Here is a 24,323-nt window from a genome sequence, read left to right on the forward strand (position 1 = left end):
CAGATAGATAAGGGGGTCATTGAAGTAACTCAGTTCTTCACAAAAAGATAAAGAGATTGAACTAGTGAAGATAAGTATAAATTCATAGGGAAGAGAACGTGGTCTCAAATACACATAGTGGAAGTTTCAGAGAAATAACAGACAGATTTAAGGAAAGGCAGTAGAGAGGAAGAGTTGATGGCTAAATGACTAGAGTTTAAGTAAAACAATTGAAAAAGAACAATTGAAGAGGAGTTCCATGAGTAGAGAGGATTGTTATTAATATTATTATTTTTCCCAGAACACTACTCAACTCTGGCTTATAGTGGTATGGACCTCTAATCATCAGGCATGAAACTCTTTCTGTTTCTTTTTTTGTCTAGTACAAAATGATCACCACAAAAGAATAGTTAATATCATCCACCATACATATACAGTTTTTCTTATGATAAGAATTTTAAGATCTACTACCTTGGCACTTTTTAACTATACAAGGCAATATTACTACCTGTAGTTCCTGTGTTGTATATATTTTTAAATGATTTATTTATTTTTCACCACTCCCATCACCAAAGTTCTGTGTCTCTATCTCCAGCCCCCCTTGGATAACTACTGTATTTCTCCCACAGTCTTGAAAATTGGTCCATGCTTCCAGAGGGCTAGAGAATGGGAAAGCTATCATGGGAGGGGGTGGGTTATGGAGATTGGGTGGTGGGAATTGTGTGGAGTTGTACCCCTCCTACCTTATGTTTTTGTTCATTAATCCTTTCTTAAATAAAAATTTTTTTTAAAAAAGAAAATTGGTTGTTTTTCTTTCCACATGTATATTCAATAGTCTATATTCTGCATATGAGTGAAACCATTCTGTAGCTGTGTCTTTCTGTATAACCATTATGTTATCTCCCCCTCCCTGAAAGATTTTTAAAATATCTTTTAATATATCAAATATTAGTCAAATCCAGGTTGGCCTGCTCCAAGAAGGTATTAACCTCTATGGAACGGTATTACTAGGAAATAGATGTGTATGTATAAATGCCTATGCATGCACATGTAATGTGTATATATACATATATATGTATATATATATAGAGAGAGAGTTGAATAAAATGTGACATATTTATGCTTTATGAATAGGAAAACAAGTGCAGCACGCGGAAAAACATTTAAAGAGTCAGTAGTATAAAATGGCAGAGGACTGTCAAATGGAGGAAGCCTCGAACACCTTTCCTTCCCCTAAAGCTCTCTGGACATCCTGCTCTGTCATTTAAAATAGCACTATTAGAGGTGCTCTTCTGTAATAGGAGGTTGCTTCCTTACACTGGGATGGTGGCGTTAGTGATAGTGGGGAGGTGCTATTAGTACCCAGCCTTGGAGGGACTCTCCGATTAACTAGGTATCTTATTGGAAAGCCCAGAAGTGGGATATAAGGGAAGACAGTTTTAATGAAGGAGAAGAATTAGGAGCACCTGGGTATAGTGTAGCCTGAATGAGCAGGTTTCTGTGGAACCTCAAAGAGACAGTGACATCTGGGCTGTTGAGCATTGCCCAAGTCCTGCATGGAGTTTGTTGCTTTGTTTTAGTTCTTCCTAGAGTGAAGTTAGTCATTGTTATTTCCCTTAAATCTGTTAAATTTTCCAAGCCAAGGAAGCAGAAACTGGGATTTTGGGGGCCAAAGAGAAAAAGAGAAAGTTGGGAGATTTTTAAAAATATGTTTTCATTTTATTCAAATCCTAGTTGTCCTTCTCCAGTAGGAAGATTGAAAGCTACATAGAGGAATAGCTAGGATTATCTGGCTTGAGTAATCATTTCTGCATGCTCTTTTATTCATTTGTTAACTTCAATTTTTATCACCATCATAATAAAATTATTAAATAGCTGCCCACCTGTAAGTCTCAGTTCTCCAAGCTCATCCCAGATATTACAGAAGCAGAAAACCTGACTCACTGTGATCTACATGCCAATTTAATTTTCATTTTGATTGGCCTCATCCCAAAGGGATTACTTTTGCTAACCCCTGAGCTAATGGCAGTTGTAAATCAATGAGCTACTGTACTCTTGAACATCACCACCTACAATATGTGATGAACACCATCAGTGGGAGAGGGAAATTACGAGCAAGAAATCAACAACTCACACACGTCCACCAGAATATCTGCAAAGCACATTTGATTCCTCTGATCCTCAGAAAATAATTGTACCAGGAGGAGTCAGCATCTCATAGAAAGATACCTCCCAGGAGACTAGCTACAAGATGAGATGAACTGGTTGCCATGTGACTCAAAGTATCAGGGCATAAGAATAAAAAACTTTGTAAGGCCTCTCAGTGGAAGGAAGTAATATGGCATGGTAAGAAGAATGAGCACCAAAGGTCAGCTCAGACCCAGGCTTCAAATATGTCTTTGGGACCAGAGAAATATTGGGCTGTTAGAAAAGTCTATGTTTTTCTATGCACAAATGTCTCCTGATTTCTCTGGAAATCCAATAGACTTTTCTGGCAACCCAGTAGTTCATTAGGATAGTGTGCTGTTTTATCAGGTATATGACCTAGGTTTGAACCCGAGCCCCCCCCACACACACACACATACACCACACTATATTCACAAAAAATTTTGTGCTGTGGTGTCTCTCTCACTCTCTATGTCTCTTTCTCTTCTTTCCTTTTCTCTCTCTCTCTTCTCTCCCTCTCTGTCTAGGAAGGAAGGAAGGAAGAAAAGGAGGAGAGAAGCCTGTCTTTGCTTATTCCCCACCCCTGGCCTAGCTCCTCCTCCAAAAATTCATTTTCTGCAAGGTTTTCTCACCCCACCCCACCCCCCGGAAGTTAAACCCCAGTCTTTGCCCTTCCCACTCACAGAATCAGCTATGCTTCCTTTGGGACATCCTCAGCACTGGGGGCATTTGGATATTTGATACAGTGCTAATCATACTTGTGTTTTAGTTCCTCCATTTACTTCTTTTCTCCATCTGGGGCCCTGAACAGTCCCTGGAGAGGCAAAACAGATTTAAGAACATAGAATATGGGATGAGAGTGCACAGATTTGAAATCTGGCTCTATCACTGCCAACCTGAATGATCTCATTTAATCTCTCTTTTCCTTAGCTGCTTCTTTGGAAAAAAATGGAAACAAAAAACCCAAGTTTGTGATAAGTATTGTCAAATACACAAGGACAAAGTATAGTTAGAATAGTGCCTGAGAACCAATGAGTACTCAAAAATGAACTCTGTATCTCTGCATCCTTCAGAGTATATATAGTTCAGTGCATGGCAAAGGAGTTCTCAGTACAATTTGGAGGGGAGTAGATAGGGAAGGAAGAGTGGTAGAATGAAACAGGAATGATTTGGTCTGGGATGAGTTCATTTTAAGTGCTCTGCCTCAGATCTCTTCTCTGAAATGAGAATGTTATGAAATCAGGTCCTTAAATTCCTTGAGGTCTTCAGTGGCTGCAGGAGGAGTTACTAGATGGTTTCACCCCATTGATTAGATGTCTAGCTGTTTGTCAGAAGGGAAACATTAGAGCAAATTAGTTCAGATGAATATTGGAGAAACCCCCAATTGCAAAACAGTAGTCATGGTTTTCAGACCATGGAAGTAAATACACTATACACTATGTGTAAGAGTGAGTCAGTCTCTCTCTCTCTCTCTCTGTATCTGGGTTAACTCAGGCTTCTTGTAGCTGAAAGTAAATACACTGTGTGTAAGAGTCGGTCTCTCTCTCTCTCTCTCTCTCTCTCTCTTTCTCTCTGTTCTCTCTGTCTTATCTAGGTTAACTCAGGCTTCCTGTAGCTGAAAGCAGAAGGCACCCCTCCCCCAAAAAAGTTCACAACATAGAAAGTCAGTTTTCCGTATATGAAAAGAACACTGAGAATTGGGAGTGCTTGAACTTGGTATCTCTGCTAAGCTCTGAAGAAGATAAAGGCCAGGAAATGCCCTTTGGGTCTCATAGGATCCAAAGCCCCACAATACCTGAGCCAGAATTAGTCTTGCTGTTATGACACTCTCTGGACTAGTAAACCCAGAATAAACCTAAACAGTGATTGGTCATCATTTTGTTTCTGTGAGAGAGGTAGGGACTTTTTTTCAGACTTCACACATGTGTGATTTCACCACTTTTGGACCTATTTTTCAGAGTAAGTATACATGGGGAATATCTACTCTTGTTTGTTTAATAATTTACTTATGCTTTTTTTCAAAAATAAATCACATTACTAAGATGAAAAATATGCTACATTCCATCTTTATAAGTGACTCAAACTAAGAAGTAATCATATGAAGTCACCTAAGCTCCTGATTGAGGGCTAGACAAGGTGGTGCACTTGGTTACAATACAGAGACATGCTACAATGCACAAAGACATACAAGTCACCTGGTCCTCATCTGCAGAAGAAAAGCTTCAGAAGTGGTGAAGTGGTTTTGCAGATGCCTTTCTTTCTCGGCCTCTATGTCTCCTACCATCTTAATTTCTTTTTTTTACTATCTTTATTTATTGAACAGAGATATCCAGAAACTCAGAGAGAAGGGGGTGATAGGGAGAGAGACAGAAAAACACCTGCAGCACTGCTTCGCCACTCACAAAGATTTCCCCTTCATGAAAGGGGTTGGAGGCTCAAACCACGGTCCTTGCACTTATAATATGTGTGCTCAACCAGGTATGCCACTTCCTGCCACCCCACACACCACCCCCTATTTTGATTTCTATCAAGAAACCATAGGACACATGAGAAAATTGAAAGCTGAGCGGAGAGATTCCAGACCAGCTAGGACATACACACAGTTCTCATGGAAAATTCTTTGGTAGGCCATTTGCCCTTTGGCCCCTCTTAGGATTTGGGGTATTCCATTTCCCTGGAGTTTAGCAAGTTCTTTTGCTTAGTTCCTGGCTAGTTGTCTGCAGTGGTGTGTGTTAAGTAAGACTCTTAATCCTGAGAGAGCACTGAATCATTTTCCCATTACCTCTGCACTCCTTTAAAAAATGGAAACTCTTGATAGGAAATTGGTGGAAACAGTGCCACGGGCAAGTAGGAAATCAATCCTGAGTCCCTTATGCTGCTTGCAAATCCCGCCCCCAGATGCTAAGCAATAATGAACCAGGGGCAAGCCTGCAAACCCTGGCTTCCTTCTCACATCCTGAGGTTAGGTCACCTTCCTCCAGTGAGCCTATATCCTGAAACAGCTCAGAACCAGAAAAAATGACTGATTGTTTGTTTTCACCTCAAATCCTCCGTCATTTTCTCCCCTCTAGCTTTTAATTTAGATTACTTAGTCCAGTGGGCAAGAAAGGAACCCCATGTTACAGATATTTTGCCTCTGAGTCTTGCACATTTTTAGCCTGCCACAGATGTTTCATCATAGAAACACCTCATTTATGTTTGTTAGCCATAAGTCAGTTCATGAAATAGCAACCAGTCCTTCAGGATCATCCAACATTATTTAATAAAACAGAGCTGTACTCACTTAGAGAAATTGGTACTTTGGTTGACAGTGGATAATCTTGTCACCACTGAAGGGATCCATCTGGCTTAGAATAAATATGTTCATGTTACAGAGATGGTTCAACTAGTGGAACATCAGACTTTCAAACCAAAGGTTCCAGGTTTGATGCTCCTCTCTCTCTCTCTCTCTCCCTCTCCCTCTCCCTCTCCCTCTCTCTCCCTCCCTCCCTCCTTCCTTCCCTCCCTCTTTCTTTCCCTCTGTCTCCCTCTCTCTCTCTAACTCATGGGAAACTCATATGTTATAAGTAAAATAAATCTTTTTGTAAAATAAATTTATTGTATCTATAAAAGGATTTGCCAACCATTGAAGGAAAAGAACTTTTGAAGATTGGTGTGCTTGCCTTAATCCACCTGCTTCAAATTCACCTAAGAGCAGTTTTCCCAAGACCAAGCATTAGTCTTCTCCAGGCACCCATCAAAGTTGAGAGTAATCAATCCACATGTCCACTGAGCTAGTTAAGGTTTCTATTGTATACAGAAAAGCTCCAAGAGGAAGATTAGCAATCAAGGTATTTCAAATGCCTTCCTGAAACTTAAAACTGAACAGCCCACATATTGAAGCTTACATTCATTTCCTTGTGTTCTCTCCTTATGATCTAGAGAGCAATGTCCACTCTAGGTTTGCTTGATTAAATGGCGAAGCAAGTAGTCAGAAGCCTTGAACTCTTGATGTTGTAGCTTCTATGGCTAATGAAATGGGGAACAGCCGAATTCATAGAGGAGATTCATGACATCAGGGTACTTTACGTTTTTAATGTTCATAAATTATGACCAAGTGATGAAACTTTTATGTGAGTTATATGATTTTTCTTCTTAGGGATCAGAATTAATCAGGGTATTTCCAGTTGATTTTCTTGTTGTAAACCTGAGGTGGCTTCCGTGAATTCTGCAGCTTAAGTATTTAGAGAAGAATCCCAGGAAGGAGACTTAATGAGGACCAAGCCACCATCACAGTGCAAGACAAGCACCGGTTTCCTGGCTTTCCATTCTGAATGTCAATCAGGAAAGCCCATCAATTGCAAGAATTTGTCTGTGGAGCCCTATGTTTCTAAGGCATAACCCCCTCAAACCATCTGAGAAGGAGAAACATTTTGCAGGCTAATAAATCTGTTAGGTTATGTTACAGAATACAGTAGTCACTCTTTCTGTCCCTGGAATTCCACTGTGGTATTAACAAGATTTTCTTAAAATTGCATTTTGCTTTCTTCCTACTTGGAGTTAAGTGACAAGAACTTTTCCTAATGGCTTTTCTCTAATCTCCTCATTTGTATTTCTATCCAGTTATTCTTCTGGGCTTTTGGACCTAATCAGATAGACTACTAAACATGGTACTTGTTGTGCCCTCTCTGAAATACCACTTCTGCTTCCCTACTTTGTTAACAATGAGACCCTACTGTTCCTTTGACATTGGTGCCCATGAACCTGCCTCCTTCTCCCTCCATTTGAACTGACCTCAGATCCTGGGCTGGGTAATTCGTCCCTGGGGAAATACAGCTCTACCAAATACAGTCAGAAAGGGGTTGATCATTGTCTAAGAGATAATAGTCCATGTATTCACTGTTTGTGAAGATTTTCATTGAAGTAGCATTATATTGTGGCATTATAGACATTTCAGGTGTGCATCACTGAGACTTAAGGTATGTGTGGACTACAGGAAGTTCACTACTGAAAGTTCAGTTCTGTCCCTCACCACATGTGTCCCTTTTGTCCCTGTTTACCCACCTTTTCCCTGATGGTTAGCACTATTTGATCTTATAATATATATATTTGTATTTAGTTCATTTGCTTGTTTTCTCTATATATGACACAAGTGAACTTCTATAGTGTCTTTCTCTGTCTTAATTCACTCAGCACAACACTCTCTAGCCTCATCCATGTTGCTGCAAATGGCAGGATTTCATCTTTCTTTATAGCCGAATAGACTTCCATTGTTATATAAGCTGCATATCCTTTACCCGTTCATCAGCCAGTAGGGTCTTAGGTTATTGCCAGGCCTTGGCTATTGTGAAGAATGCTACAATACAGGTAGGAGTGCACACATCTCTTTGACTTAGTGCGTTTGTAGTTTTCTGAGAACTATTCTGAAATGAGGTAACTTGGCTGAGCATATGGATTTTCCATTTCTGTTATTTTGAAGAAATGCCATATTGCTTTCCCTAATGACTTAATCAGTTCCAGTGTGCATTCCCCACTAATAGTGTACAAGATGGTGATGGTGGGGGGTATGTGTGTGTTTGTTTTTCCCAGAATGCTGGCTATGGTGGTGGTGGGGGGGGTGAACCTGGGACATTGGACCCTCAGGCATGACCATCTCTTTCATAATGATTAATCTGTCTCTTTTGCTATTGTGTACAAGGTTTCTAAATTCTATTTGTTTAAATATGAAAAAACTGAGACACCCCACCCCCACAAACTGGGAGAAATGACATGGCCAAGATTACACAATCAGTTAGTGTCTAAGACAGAATTAAAAGTCATGTCTCCTGTCACTCAGGTTAGAACTCTTTGTGAGCTGAATTGCAGTAATGCACTAAGAATGTGTCCTTAACATGACCACGAGAGAGCCTAGGTAGAAAGTGCAATGGGCAGAGGAGGTCTGTCAGGAGTAAAATAAATTGGAAAACCCTAACATAAAGAACTTGGAGGAGCCGGGTGGTGGCGCACCTGGTTGAGTGCACATGTTACAGTGCACGAAGACCCAGGTTCGAGCCCCCAGTCCTCACCTGCAGGGGGAAAGCTTTGCAAGTGGTGAAGCAGGTCTGAAGGTATCTCTGTGTCTCTCTCCTCTCTATCTCTGCATCTCCTCTCAATTTCTGGCTGTCTCTATCCAATAAATATATAAAGATAATGAAAAATTAAAAAGAAAAGATTTGGAGGCTGGGGCAGGGTTACGGTGTACCTGCTTGAGCGCACATGTTACAGTGCACAAAGACCCAGGTTCAAGCCCAAGGTCCCCACCTGTAGGGAGAAAACTCTGTAAGTGGTGAAGCAGGGCTGCAGGTGTCTCTCTGTCTCCCTCCCGCTCTGTCTCCCCCTTCCCTCTTGATTTCTGGCTGTCTCCATCCAACAAGTAAAGATAAAAAAATTTATAAAAAAAGAAGATGGAAGCCCTGGAATTCATCAAGGAGAATGAATGATCTCCAAATCTGGAGTCTATCCAGAGAGTTCTATAGCAAGAGTATAGTATGAACTAGTAAGAACATAAGACAGGAGAAAAAAAGTACTTGGGATATCAGCATCATAGGAAAGCTCTCTATCTTCCTCCCACTAAACTATCATAAGACTGGTTTTGGGGCGGTGGAAACCAAAAAAGAACAGGCAAATGATCATCTCTAGGATGGGCCACAATTTCCTCTTTCCTGATTACTTGCTACAGTGAGTAAGATTTGCCATAGTTCTCCTGTGAGGCTTTAAGAATTAGATTTGCACAATGTTTTGCCAAGCATATGAGTGTTAGGAATAGGTGACAGACAATCAGCTTAATTAATGGCTAAGCTCATCAAACAGTATTACTTGGCCACAAAGTCACAACCTCTATTTCCCAAATGATTCCCTCTCTGGTCACAAGCCCCTTTGCATTCTCTCAGTGGAAGGAAGAATAGAGACTGCATTTGGTCTGTGGGCAAACAGAACAGAGATCAGCCCTCTTCTCTTCTCGCCAATTATATGGAAGATTTTCCGAGAGAGAAGAGTAACTCAGGGTATTTCAAAGGTAGATGTGTACTTCATGAGATGATTGGGACATGTGGCAGGGGCGAGGTCCTGACGCCCTTTAACTAATTTTTCAAGTTTACAAAATTTCTCTGGGAAAGAGATTAAAGTAAGTAACCCTCATAGATAGACTCAGTAATCATCTTTACCTCAATGGGCCCATGAACTCATGATATTGTTTTGAGTCTCTAATTCATTAAAAATAATAATAATGTGAAGGGGAAGTGGTGGTACACTTGGTTAAGCTCACATATCACCATGCTCAAGGATTAGGGTTTGAGCCCCCACTCCCCACCTGCAGGAAAGAAGCTTCATGAGTGGCAGGTGTCTATCTTTCTCTCTCCCTCTCTATCTCTCCCTCCCTCTCAATCTCTATTTGTCCTGTCAAATAAAAAGAAAGTAGAAATTAAAAAAAAATGACCACCAGGAGCAGTTGATTCATAGTGTGCGACAACTCTGGTGGCAATTTAAAAAAAAAATTAAGAAAAAAAAATGTGGTGAACCGGAGAGGCTTGGTGGGTAGAATGAACCTCCACTAATCATCTATTACCATGTTGGGGTACCATGGACAGCACTAGGGGGGAACATTGCGTGTGGATGATGTCTCTTCTCTTTTCTTCCCAAAATATAGAATGCAAATTGGGCTGGAGAGACTACTCAGTACTCAGCACTATCTCACATGTGGAAGGCTCCAGGTTCAGTCTCCAACACTGCATTAAAAATTAAATACCATTTATTTACAGTTGATATAATTATCTGGTGATCATGCTTAGTGAAGTAAGTAAGAAAGTGAAAGACAATTACCAGATGGTTCCACTCATATGTGGAATATAAATAACTGAAACAAAAAACTCACAGAAATGATAATAATCAAACTGACCCTTAGACTCTGTGAAAACTATGGTGATTATCAGAGAGAATGGAGAAGGGGGTTGGGGGGAATAACTTGAGTGATATATATTTGGTGTGATGGCAGTTGAACTTTGGTAGGTGTTGTGAGCCCTACGCACACAAGTGTGAATGTGTACACACACACATACGGGTGTGTAAATGTACTCCTATAACCTCATAATATTTCATAATAATGTTGAATCAATAAAAAGTTGGAGGCAGGGGGCCAGGTGGTGGCATACCTGCTTGAACGCATATGTCACAATGCATAAGGACCCAGGTTCGAATCCCCCCCACCTGCAGGTGGGAAAGCTTTGTGAGTGGTGAAGCAGAGCTGCAGGTGTCTCTCCGTCTCTCTACCTCTCTATCACCCCCTTCCCTCTCGATTTTTGGTGTTCTCTATCTAATAAATAAAGATAATAAAAATTTACAAAAAAAAGTTGGGGGCAGTGAATATAGGTTAGTAACTGAGTTAATATTTGCAACTTGGTGCTTGGAGGTTCCCCTCTTAGATATATCTGGAGCTTTTGTGTGTGTGTGTGTGTGTGTGTGTGTGTGTGTGTGTTTACCACCTGTACCCAGCCAAGTGGCCAGACAGGTAATTCTGCAAGCATCTGATGGTGTTTGTACAAGGAAACCATGAATACTCTTCTAGTGGCAGTGGAGAAAAAGTGAAGGCTAAAAAGAAAAAAAATGGAGAAGAGTGGAAAGCACTTTGCATTTTCTCAGTGCCATGCTCTCCTTCTTCCCAAGTGCTCTCCATTTCCTGTGTCAGAACTTCCATCAGCTGTGTCATGCCTTCTGTGTTTCAGCATCCAAAGGACAAGAGAAGAGAAAAAGGGCCAAGGGATAGCTTACCTGATAGGGTGCATGCCTTGCTATTTGATGGGCCTGAGCTCAAACCTCAGCCTACATGCAATTGCCAAGGCACAGAGGAAGCTCTAGTGCTGTGGTTTCCTCCTTTCTGTTTTGTTCACTATCTGAAACCTGGGAGCAATGAAATTTTACATGTGGAAGGCCCCAGTGCCACCAAAAAGGGAGCAAAAACCAAAAGCAACTAAGGCCCTTGGTGTTGGTGCTCAATTGAAAGTAAAAACATATAGAGTAGACTAAGGGATTACCTTCCCCACTCCCTCCTCCTCCCCCTGACTCTCTCCACCCTTCCTCCTCCTCTTCCTCATCCTCTACCTCCTCCTTCTTCCTCTCATTCTGCATCACAGTAATGCTCAGCACTAGTTTTTGGTGGTGCTGGGTTCAACCTGGGAGCTGAGCCTCAGGCATGATGTCCTTTTGCATAACCATTATGCTATCTCCCTACTTCTTAACTGTATCTCACTGGCTCAGGCATCTGAATGTCATTCACTCTCAGTGGGGAAACATCATTATGCTTGTCAGAGTCAACATAAATCATCTGGCCATCATCTGCAGCCATCTTTGATTGAGAAGCAACTGTGTGCTAGGAACTGTGTCTGGGGTACAGTAATTCAATTGGGGCAACAGACACCAATCCCAAAGTCCAGTGGCAGTGCAAACCCAAGATCCCCTTCTCCCATAATGAAAGTCCATAGGAGTGGTTACTTAACTAACTGCAAGTACTCTGACTCTCTCTCAACTTGTCTTCCCTCTATCTTTTGGGAAGCTGAAGAGTCCAAGGGGCATAGAGTAACCTGCAGGGGTTTTCAGACAAGCTGACACTGTTCTCCCATAACTGCCAGTCTGTCTCACCACTGCAATTTCACCTCTCCCCAGCCTGCCTTTGAAGACACCACAGAACCTTTGTCAGGTGGGAAATATCTCCATTTAAGAGTATTAATTAGGGGAACCAGGCAACAGCATAGCCTGTAGAGCACACATGTTACTGTGTGTGCAAGGATCTAGGTTCAAGACTCCTAGTCCCCACCTGCAAGGGAAGGAAGCTTCATGAGCAGTGGAGCAGAGATTTAAGTGTCTCTCCTCTCTATTTCTCTCTTCCCTCCTTTCTGTGTCTATCACAAAATTAAAAAGGTGAAAGAAAATCATGAAAGAAAGGAAACGAAGAAAGAAAAAGGGGATCACTGGGAGTGGTGGATTTGTCTTGCAGGCACCAAGCCCCAGTGATAATACTGGTGGCAAAAAGAAAAAGCAAAAACTAATTAATATGTCTATCTATTGTGTGAGAGAGAAAGAGAGAGGGGTAGAGAGACATGCCTACAGACTAACCAACTAGAGCATCAGTAGGTCATGGTCAGAAGGGACATCAAACCCAGGGCCTCTAGCATGTGCTATGCCCAGTGAGCCACCTTGTCTGCTCCAAGAGGCATCTCTCCATTGGGGAGAAGGTGAGGGGGCATCAGCATGCTTTGGAGGAACAGTGAACTCTGCTGAAGGTCTCAAGGCATCCTGCTCAAGATCTCAAACAAGAATAGAAGGATTGGAGTCTGAGCACTCTATTTTACATTTACATCTGCTCTGAAAACATCAGGAAGGTGCAGCCTAGGGTAGGCTTGTGTGTACTGTGTGGTGGCTGCACCAAGATAGAGTGCCCTAGTACTTACTGGAAGGGGGCTTTTCTTTTGAGCATCAGAAATCCAGGCTAAGGGTAAAACAATGGTTCTGATTCATGGGTAGGGGTAGGGTTAGGGAGGAAGGTGCCCTCTGTTGCACTCTGGATAGATCTCAGAATCATTCTGTGAACCAGGATTTGCATGCTTGAGGCTACAGTTTCCATCCCTGGCATTTGTGGTGCTGGTGCTAGAGCGGAGCCTCTGGTCCTATTTCTCTAGTTTATAGAACAAACAACATTTTTGTTTTGTCTTTAGAAAAGCTGATTTTCTTTTTTACCAAATGTAAACATGTAACAAAGAAAGGAGAGATGATGGGGAGAGAGTAGGAGAGTAGGGCAAGCAAAATGCGTGTCTTGATTCTTGGATTGAAGGCAGGGACGCTGTCACAGCTTGAAGAATAGGAGATGAGAGGGAGAGAGAGGGATAGAGAGAGAATAGAGGAGTCTGGCCAGAGTTGGAAGAAGGCTTATGGAACAGGACCCAAGCTCTCTGCTTGGATCTGAAGCCCAAAAAGAGTGGGGATGATGAGGGGGCGTGCAGACACAGGAAACCTGATTTAGAAGGCTGGGATCAGCTAGATATGAGAAAGTCAGCAGAAGCCACTGGGTGGCAGCGTGGTGTTTGGGCGCAGCTCTGCAGTGGCAGAGGCAGAGGCAGTGGCAGTGGAGAAGGCTGAGGCCAGGGGTGCCAACTCCAGTGGAATCCAGATCACTGTCCCTCAATGTTCCAAGTTCAGCTGGGCCAAATCTTAACAGCAGGGTGTTTGTTAGGAGGCTGAGGGAGGAGGAGAGGATGTAAAGAATCCCATCCTGTGGCCAGGGCAGGTGAACTTCCATGGTCTCCAGCCCAGGAGTTTGTGGTCAGCGGCGAGTGGAATGCTAGGGAGCCCCTCATCCTCTACCCCCCACCCCCGCCATCTTCTAGCAGAACCCAACCCAACAATGTCCTCCTGGTGTCTCCTCTATCAAAGTTTCCACCCGAAGCTCCTTCGGGAAGAGGAGGGAGAGACGGAGGGAGGAGAAGGATCTGGGCAATGGAGCAGTGACAGAGCCCCTACAGGTGTTAACCCTAGAGACTGGTGCCTGGGATTTGAACTTGAAATGTTGGGGGGGGGGAGCGGGGCGGACTGCACCAGGTTGGGGCGGGGAAAGGGAGGGGACCCCAAGGAGCCCGCCACCGCGCTCTTCCGGGGGGTGCCTCCGGCGGCGCCCGAATTCCGGTGCTGAGACTGTGCCCCACCCAGAGCAGCCGCAGCAGCCACCGCAGCCTCAGCCGCAGCCGCCGCCAGAGCCCCGAAGATGCGAGGCCATTACCTGTTTGAGCCCCCTCGGAAGGCTGACCCGGGCCAACTTCCCCCCGCTGAGAAGCCCGGAAGTTGCAAGGACTAGTGGGGGCTCGGTGGGGCCAGGGCGAGGGCGCACTCCCCCGCGCGCCGCCTCCCCCCTCCGTGGCCGCCCGCGCTCGCGCTCCCTCCCTCCCTCCGTCCCTCAGCCCGCCTTCCTCCACCGCCCCCCTCCGCGCGCGCCGCCGGGCGCGGGGTGCAGCGAAACTCCGACCCGAGCCGCCAGGACTCACACAGTGTCCTCGGGGCGCAGGGCCGAGCTAGCGCACGCAGCCGCGCAGCTCTGCCTCCTCCTGCCAGCCAGTCGCCCGCGATCCCCTCCCGGCGGCTGTGGCGTCGGCTCGGACCCAGGCAGCCCGCCGCCCCGCGCGGAAGCCGGACCACCGCCGCAGGAGCTCGGACGGCATGCTGAGCCCCCTCCTGGGCTGAAGCCCCAGAGCCCAGCAGCCGCGGCCCGCGCAGCCAGCCCCGGGAGACGCAGGTGGCCAGGGCGCGCCGGCTGAGCGGGCGAGCGGCGGCAGCGGCGGCGGAGCGGGCGTTAGAGCCGGCGAGGGGCAGCCACAGAAGTGGTGGTGGTGGGCGTCGTGGCTATGGCGGCGGCTATCGCCAGCTCCCTGATCCGCCAGAAGCGCCAAGCCCGCGAGCGCGAGAAATCCAACGCCTGCAAGTGTGTCAGCAGCCCCAGCAAAGGGAAAACCAGCTGCGACAAAAACAAGTTAAACGTCTTTTCCCGGGTCAAACTCTTCGGCTCCAAGAAGAGGCGCCGGAGGAGACCAGGTCGGAAGGAGGCTTGGGAGTGTTTGCTGCATTGGAGATTTTTCTTACTTTTGGGGGGTGGGGTGGGGGTGGCGTATGGAAGGGTAAGGGGAGTTTGGCGCCGGCCCGTTTAGCGCGCAGCTCGGACCCCTTACCTCGCTGCTGTGCGTGTGTGGGAAGGAAATGGTGTTCTAGCCGAACCGTCACAGCTTATGGTGCATTACAACTGCCACTGGGACAGGCGCAGAACCCGGAGGGGGGCATCCCTTGCCACAGTCAGATGTGCCGCATGTATGCGCGTCCGTGCCATCTGGGCAAACCGTGCCCCAGACATGGATTTCGTGTGTGTGCGTGGCGTGGGAATTGTAGGCACAGAGCTAGGCAGATGCCACTACCCTCTAATCTCCCACCCCTAAAAACACGGGGGAATCCCTTACTTGCATTTATCTTGGTGATTCTGACCCTTTCCCATTAGTTGGCACCTCCCCTACACACACACACACTTCACCCCGGGAAAACGTGGGTTTCCGCTATCTAGGCATTTCGTTGTTTTCATTACTTTTAAGCTTATCGGGACAGACTTGTGGTGCAGCTTGGAATATTTGCTGGAAAGGAGGGAGTGGAACCTTGTGGCAAAGAGACAGTAGTGGTCCCTCTAAACTGGCCAAACTGATTTCTTTCTACTGAAAGGCAGACTGGAGAGAGAATTAAAGCCCAGAGCCATATTATGGGTCATTTTGAACGTCTTTTTTTCTTTTTCTTTTCTTTTTCTTTTTTCTTTTTCTGTTGCCTGGGGAAAATTCAAACAGCTCTAGGTGTCCAGTTGCTTCAAGGTAGATCTGGCAAACCCACTGTGCACTTGGCCATTCTTAAACAAATGATTCCTTGAAGCTGCTTCCTTACCTTTAAATAGAGAAATGTTGCAAATTTTCAGGCTTGTTAATCAGTCTGCTCTTTCTTTATTTACACGTTCAGCATACTCTGGAATGGACATGAAAATGAGGACATTTTATGTTTGCATGAAGTTTGTAAATTGGGCTTGCTTCACACAGAATTTATGTGCTGCAAAGCCTGCTTTTGAGGCCCGCTTAATCATTTAAATTGTTTCTATGCAAGTGTGTGTTCAGTAAAAGCAAAATTTGGATGACATGGTTGTGATTGGCAAATTGAGTAGTCTATAGTCTCAGCTATAGCTTAGAATTATTTTAATGAACATATTTTGTATATTCTCTCCTGACATTAAATTTTAATACATCAAGGACAGAGGACAGTTTTTCCTCTCCTCCACCACACACACACACACACACACACACACACACACCCCACCTGCTCTTTTGCACCCATTTACCCTAAAGGTAATTAATTTGATAGGGTTTGGTAATCTTTGCTTTCTTCCCCTTTCTTTTTTTTCTGTATCACCTCTCAGTTTTCCTAATATGAGTCCTTTAACAGGGCTTCAGATTATTTACGGATTTTCAGTCTTAGAATGTTGTGTGTGGAGGGTGTTCATTCAGATTTCAGTAGATCAGAAGGAAAACTGTTCTATTTAATTTTGGGTCCCTGCTTGGCAAAGCAGTCAAATGATATATGGAGTAGTGGCACATTGTTAAAAGCCAGAATATGCCCCTTGCTACTCTATTTGAAATGCAACTTCAGCACTCTCACAAACAAGATACCAAGAGAATCTTTAGGGTTTTAAGGATATTACCAAGTAGAAATCAAACACAGTGCTTCAGTTCGGAGATTGATTCTGAAACTTGGAAGCTGTTCTCTTTCTATAGGAAGACACTTTGCAAGTATTGTTGACTTTCTCCATTAACATTTGCAAATGGAATGACAATTTTGAATTAAGTCTTTTAAACTGTGTATCTATTGAATAGATATACAAAATAACATATATTGCTTATTAATTGATTCAAACTGTTCTTGTCTTTGCAGAACCTCAGCTTAAGGGGATAGTTACCAAACTCTACAGCCGACAAGGCTACCACTTGCAGCTGCAGGCGGATGGAACCATTGATGGCACAAAAGATGAGGACAGTACTTATAGTAAGTGACTGCATAATAAACAGTATGTGCTGACCTTTGTTGACATTGTCCATACTTTCTTTTTTCCTTCCTCCCTCCCTCCTTCTCTCTCCTTCTCTTTCTCTCTCTCTCTCTCTTTCTTTCTCTTTCTCAACAGTCACTTAATCCTGAAAGCAAATGTAAAATACAGTCCACTAGACAACTTCCATTCATGCAAGCTCATCTTAAAAGGAGTTGGACATGAAATCATATAAAATAGTAAACTCAATCAAATAAGGTCAGCATCATTAGAAGAGCTTGCCAAATGTCATCTCCATAGTAATTGGGATACATTTTTGGCTGTCCTTTGGGTTTTATTCCTTTTTTTTCCCACAGAAAATTTACTCTCCCACACACTGATCCTGAAATAGCATGCTATCTCTACTCTTGAGAACCGTTCTCAGCCCAAGAGAGAGGAGTGGTTTCATGTCAAGAGAATTCATCAGTCCTAGCTTACAATTCTGCTCCCTCTCTCCTTTGTCCACATACACTGAAAACTCTCAGACTAATTGGGATTTTTATATTGAGCTGCTGCGACAGGTAGGCAACTAAACTGCTAGGTGTGTTTTTATTTTTAACTGTAGTTTTAGTAAAAACCAAATAGAAGACCCTAAGGGTGAACCTGGACAGGAAGCATGTTAAAATTAGAGTCCATTTTATTTTTTACTGTTGACTCAAGATGATTCAAAAATGTTGTATAACATTGCTTTATTTATTTGAAGTTATAAAAGTAAACTGTAGAGAGTTAAATTCTCTCTTCAGTGATGCCAGTTGCTGCTTTCTTGCAGTTTACAGATTTCTGAAGACCCATTACATTGCTTCAGGGGGGCAAAACAGCTAGTTCTCAGAATGTATTCTCTGTTTCCTATCACTTAGATTACATTTATACATAACTTTAATAATTTCCCAGAATATCCCCATTACTGACTGAGACAATTGCTAAAGAAAGCCACTCTGAATGTACGCTATACCTTTTTTCAAAATTTTTTATTTATAAAAAGGAAACATTGACAAAACCATAGGATAAGAGGGGTACAGCTTCGCACAATTCCCACCACCAGAACTCCGTATACCAACCCCTCCCCTGATAGCTTTCCTACTCTTTTTTAAGAGATGTTTGACTACAGATAGCAAAAATATTGATAGGCTCTCTAGAGAGTCAAAGACTTTATCACATTTTAAGAATGCTTCCTGAGTTGAAGGTCAGGCCATGACCCCAAGAAGTCAACTTCGGTTACCTTTGAAAGCACTGTTGGCCCCTAGGAAGGAGAACATCTATAGCAAGTGGTTCCTCAATATTTTGGATATTTTGCTCAACACTAAGTATAGTTCTGATCTTCCTTCTAGAGAACATCTCAGATATTCTTTTTTTAAATTTCTTTTATTATCTTTATTTATTGTATAGAGACAGCCAGAAATCTAGAGGATAGGTGAGGATAGAGAGGAAGAGAGACACCTGCTACATTGCATCACCCCTCATGAAGCTTTCCCCCTGCAAGTGGGGACTGGGGACTCGAACCCAGGTCCTAGTAACATGTGCGCTCAACCAGGTGCGCCACCACCTGGCCCCTTCAGATGTTCTTTTATGTGTACTATCCTACTTGAAAGAAAATTAGACAAATGTAACTAGAGGGTTTACTCTAATCATGTAACAGTTAGTACAAAATGATCGGCAATAAAACATTTCCACAAATTTTCTGTACAAATTGGTGTTTGAGGAAGATATTAGGAATTTTATGATGCTTTGTTTCCCAGAGTGCCACAGCAAAGAAGATCTATTCAAGAGGCCAGGCAGTAGCACATTTGGTTAAGCACACACATTACAGTGTGCAGGGACCTGGGTTTAAGCCCCTGGTCCCCACCTGCAGGGGGAAAGCTTCACAAGTGGTGAAGCAGTGCTGTATTTGTTTGTCTGTCTTTTGCACTCACTATCTCTCCCCCTCTCAATTTCTCTCTGTCTCTATCCAGTAATAAAAAAATATTTTAAAAACAAAATTAAAGAAAAACAAAAATCTGTTGGACAGCATTAGAGGGAAGTCATGATTAGCTGCTCATGAACCCCATAAAGTCAAGATTTTCTTCATCTTTTTTTTTCCTCTTTTGTTGCCCTTGTTGTTTATCATTGTTGTTGTTATTATTGTTGTTGTTATTGCTGTCATTGTTGTTGGATAGGACAAAGAGAAATCAAGAGAGGAGGGGATGACAGAGAGGGGAGAGAAAGACACCTGCAGACCTGCTTCACCACCTGTGAAGCGACACCCCTGCAGGTGGGGATTCCTGCAAGGATCCTTATGCCGGTCCTTGAGCTTCATGCTATGTGCACTTAACCTGCTGCGCCACCACTTGGCTCCTTTTTCCTCTATTTTTAACATCTTCTCAAGACTAACACCCTCAAGATTGCAATGTGTGGCCATTTTAGGACACACACATACACATATAAATACACAGGCAGACACATATAAATATGTTTGTAATTCAAGGCTCAATTTCTTGCTGTAGAACTCTACATCATGTATGTTTTCCTCTTCAATTTCTATATATACACTTCTGTCATTGGTTGTCTTAGAATGCCAACCAAATAGCTTGCAGTGTTTTCTGTGTACTAATGGTTTTGTAAAACCTCTTAAAGGACATAGTTTAATCAGCCCAGCCCCCACCACATTAAAGGATGCTTCATTGCTATGGTATCTCTCTCTCTCTCAAACACACACACACACACACACACACACACGTACGTCTGTATCTTTGAGAAGGAGGAGGAGAAGAACAACATCAAGAACAACAACAACAAAGCTTGATGACCAAAATATGTATTTAGGGAGAATATGAAGTAAGGAAAGGTAAGTTAACTGATAGTATTACCATAACATGAAATGTGCAAATGAGAATATCTCAAAAGTAATAGCAAGTCAGTGGAGCTTGCTATGGAGAAGACCTAGGTGACCTTCCCAGTTGGGGATGTTATAAAGCCAGAGTTGTCCTGCAACAAATATATTGAATGGTTAAAATAACCATGAAAATTAGCATCATTAAAGTGGAAGTCAGACCATACAATTTTATCCCCTAATGCCCAGCAAATACTGTGTCATTATTTAGTTATTTGAAGTGAGTCAAATGCAAATATAAATTGTTCAACTGTCACTCTTTCATTGACATACCATTTCCTTTCTGTGTACTCCTACTATTACTATGTTTTGCTTATTCATTTATTTTAGTGTTTTTTTCCATGTATCTCCTATTGTTTACAATTTGATTGATTTTATGTTACTTTAATTCTGACATGGTAAGCTAGGCCCCAATAAATGAATCACTTTATATTATAAAGGTCTATCTATTTTTTTAGATACTTTAAACTGACCACATGTAAATTTATTACAGTGGTAAATGTCAGTCCAATAAAATTTCTTCACGAGCAAATCAGCCACTGTAACTTATGTATATCCCCTTGCAAAGGAAGAGATGATAAACTTTCCCTGGCACAAGCGCCTGCCTTGGTGCTTGCTGTAAGGGCTATTTTAAAAGTATTGGTTAAAAAAAAAAAAAGTAAGTTTCCCTTCAAACTTGAAGTAATTACCAGTTGATCCTGTCAAGTCTTTACTACCTTCATTCAGTTATAATCTTATTAAATACTCCTTTTGAAAAATCATCCTAACTGCTAAAGAAGCATGCTTGCATTATTGTAGTCAGCAAACATCTCTGAGGCAAAGATCCCTTCAAAGTAGGGAGAGTTTTTTAAGGAGACAACACCGAGAACAGACAGGAAGCAAAAGCACTTTTATTTATTACAAGTTTGTTCAAAACTTTGAAATGGAAGAAACAATTTCATTATTCATTGAATGCGTTCCAGTTGCACAAATGAAATCAAATTTTAGAATTTTTTTCATCCTAATACAGATAACATATGAAGCTTACAAAGTATTCCAGATCTAGAGAAACAAAGGGCTATAGGAAAATATTGATTCTATTCAAGCTTACCTTGATATCATTTCTTTGCAATACATACATATGTATATATATGATCTGTTTTATTTTTGTTTTTTGAATTTTTATTTATAAAAAGGAAACACTAATAAAAACCATAGCATAAGAGGGGTACAGATCCACACAATTCCCACCACCAGAATTCCATATCCCATCCCCTCCCCTGATAGCCTTCCCATTCTTTATCCCTCTGGGAGTATGGACCCAGGGTCATTATGGGGTACAGAAGGTGGCAGGTCCAGCTTCTGTAATTGCTTCCCCACTGAACATGGGCGTTGGCAGATTGATCCATACTCCCAGCTTGTCTCTCTCTTTACCTAATGGGGCAGGGATCTGGGTAAACAGGGCTCCAGGATACATTGGTGGGGTCTTCTGCAGGGAAGTCTGGTTGACATCATGTTAGCATCTGGAACCTGGTGGCTGAAAGAAGAGTTAACATATAGAGCCAAACAAATTGTTGACTAATCATGAACCTGAAGGCTGGAAAGGGCAAGAGACTGGCATACTTTAAGGCATACTCTTTAGTCAGTATCAGGCCATCCCATTAGCCGGCGCCCTAGTCGGAGAGCCCTGAGATTCCCAAATAGACGTGATTGGACCTAGACCTCGAATAGATCTCTCTCTCCATTTCTTTGCATTTTTTCCTTGGAAAATGGTCCCTATAGACAGACGTTAAGCTTGCCCCATTTATCGGCTTATGATCTATCTCGAATGTCTAAAGAAATCAAAATATGGAACTAATCTGACTAGCTACTCTTAGCTTTTACTGCTCTTCAAATTTCTATTTTAGTGGGGAGTTTTGTTTGTGTATTTATGGGTTAGACCTCATGGAAATTTACAGTATCTGGTACAAAAAGAATGCACTAAGACATAGCGAATGCCACTATGTCAGGAATAATAGCTTTCATGGATCTGTGAAGCTTCTTGTCCTATTCTTCCTCTAGTTATCTGATGTGTGCAATCCAAGCATTTTATTGCTTGCTAAACCTCTTAGAGTGGTTGTGGTACATAGTGAGAATTGTTTTTCCCTTTCTCTTTTTTCTGCCTTTCAAAAATCATGTTTTCCTCATCTTCTCTTGCCTGTTTCTTTTTTCTTTTTTGACTTGTTGCAAAGTGCACTATGAAAGTGAAAGAACTTTAGAATACTGTAAAAAGTATTCAAAATAATTCTGAACTTTTTATTATTCTACCATCTATTACTATGACTAGACTAGGATTCAGACATATGCTTATTTTCTAGTTGTCTAGTGGTATATCATGGTAGGAATTTTTTTAATTTTTAATTTTTTAATTTTTTATTTAAGAAAGGATTAATTAACAAAACCATAGGGTAGGAGGGGTACAATTCCACACTATTCCCACCACCCAATCTCCATTTCCCACCCCCTCCCCTGATAGCTTTCCCATTCTCTATCCCTCTGGGAGCATGGACCCAGGGTCATTGTGGGTTGCAGAAGGTAGAAGGTCTGGCTTCTGTAATTGCTTCCCCGCTGAACATGGGCGTTGACTGGTCGGTCCATACTCCCAGTCTGCCTCTCTCTTTCCCTAGTAGGGTAGGTCTCTGGGGGAGGTAGGACTTTTAAACTGAACCCTGGTGGATTTCTTTCTTTCTTTCTTTCTTTCTTTCTTTCTTTCTTTCTTTCTTTCTTTCTTTCTTTCTTTCTACCTTCCTTCCTTCCTTCCTTTCTTCCTTTCTTTTTTCTTTCTTTCTCTCTTTCTTTTTTAGACATTAGATTAGATTTTTTTTCCTGTCATCAGGGTATCATTGCTACAAGATGACTTTTTAGCTAGAAAGAGAGAAGCAGAGACAGAGGGAAACTGGGAAATACACTAAGACACCTCCGTAGTGGTGGGAGCCTGGCTTGAATGGAGGATGCATGCACAGCAAAGCAGGTCCTCTCCCAGGTGAGCTCTCTTGCTAACACAGATCTTGGATGGTTTTAACTGAATATTTTATACAATGACATCGTGACCTATTACAGTTCCAAAACATGATATTGGTATGTTTCCACTATACAAGTTGCTATCAAGTCACAAAAGTGAGTTGGCCACCTGCTGTGAATAAGACACCAGTAGAAAGAACTACATCGTATCCACACATGACAAGGCTCAAAGATAGACTTCTTCCCTGTGCATTGCATTGTCAAATAGAGCATGAGATCCTGGCTTGCAATCTGTGCAATTACTTTCCTTTACCTCACATAGCAGAAGGGCAGAGCTTTTAATATGATGATTATTGAATGGAGTGCCATCAGTGACATGTGGCAGGAACACTTGTAGTTTGGACTGTACAATATGTCCTAACTCCTCTTTGACAACATCCTGACTTTAAGGGAAAGATAACTTGGTAGTTTCGCCAAAGACTACTTAGTTCTTCATTAATATTTCACATCCATTTTACCTCACCTACTGCAGTAGGATAGACCTGCACCAAGAAATCTTAGCAAACCTCATCTGAACCCAAGGGACTGACTCCTTTGCATTTTTGCTCACAGAAACAATCACCAACCAATGTATCATCCAAAGTTAGCTTACACACTGAGGCAAAAATCACCAGCATTGGGCTGTGACTCTTGAGGGAAAGGTATCTGGGCTATTTTCAAAAGATGTGTGTGGCAGGCATTACGTTTTAAAAATGTACTGTTATATTTTTATTCATAGTGTGGGAGGGAGTAGACAGCTGGTAGGGGGAGGACACCCACTAGTTTTCTCCAAGTGAGTGGTGTGTGATTGTGAGGAGAGCCTGAGTGTAAGTTTCATGCAGTCATACCTTCAAATGGAGGAACAAAGACCTCTCTGCCACCAGACAATTGCCCACTTGCCACTGTCTTGCCAAACAAACCACTAAAGAGGTGAAAATCATGATAATAACAATTATTAAAATATAAATAAGCGGGCCGGGTAGTAGTGCACCTGGTTGAGTGAACATATTACAGTGCACAAGGACCCAGGTTTCAGCTCCCAGTCCCCACCTGCAGGGGAAAAGCTTTGCAAGTGGTGAAGCAAGGCTACAGGTATCTCTCTGTCTCACTTCCTCTCTACCTCCCCTTTCCCTCTTGATTTCTGACTATCTTTATCCAATAAATAAATAAGGATAATAAAAATAAATTTAAAAAATAAACAAGCCACTCAAGTCCATTATTTCTTTGCCTGTCACCTTTGCTTCTAGAGACAAAAATCCAGGACCCTTCTCAACTCTTGAAAAATCCTGGAAAATGTTGGTTCTCTAAGAAATGCTATCCTGAGAACATAAGACTGAAAAAATGATCCTTCCCCCAAGTCTGGGTTTGTTTTTGAGTGATTCCATTAGAAATAGTACAGGTAATTTAGAGGAGGGAGTTGGACTAATAATGTCTAAGGCTTTGTCCTCAACTGGCAGATCATAATTGTATGGATTTCAGCAGTAATCTAGATCAGCTGGAAACTCCTGGTCTGCTGATGAAAAAATCTCTTTATTATATCAGTCCTTGGTGCATATGTATATATATATATATATATATATATATATATATATACAGAAGCATCAAGATTTCTCAGCATGGGATTGTCTTTCATTTTCTCAAGGG

At 42.4% G+C, this 24,323-nt stretch overlaps 1 protein-coding gene across 7 annotated transcripts in view; it reads left to right on the plus strand.

The window, feature by feature from the left end:
* Positions 1–24,323, plus strand: part of FGF13 (fibroblast growth factor 13) — a 737,755-nt gene that overhangs the window by 619,589 nt on the left and 93,843 nt on the right. For 6 of the 7 annotated variants that reach the window (XM_060183220.1, XM_060183225.1, XM_060183224.1 and 3 more), the window contains one exon: positions 16,648–16,758. In XM_060183220.1, the coding sequence (XP_060039203.1) occupies positions 16,648–16,758 (111 nt within the window). Of the gene's footprint in view, positions 1–13,818; positions 14,731–16,647; positions 16,759–24,323 lie in introns of those variants that run through there. The other variant, XM_007524569.3, reaches the window with a different exon arrangement.

This window comes from Erinaceus europaeus, chromosome X (genome assembly GCF_950295315.1).
Source record: "Erinaceus europaeus chromosome X, mEriEur2.1, whole genome shotgun sequence".
Taxonomy (NCBI): Eukaryota; Metazoa; Chordata; class Mammalia; order Eulipotyphla; family Erinaceidae; genus Erinaceus; species Erinaceus europaeus.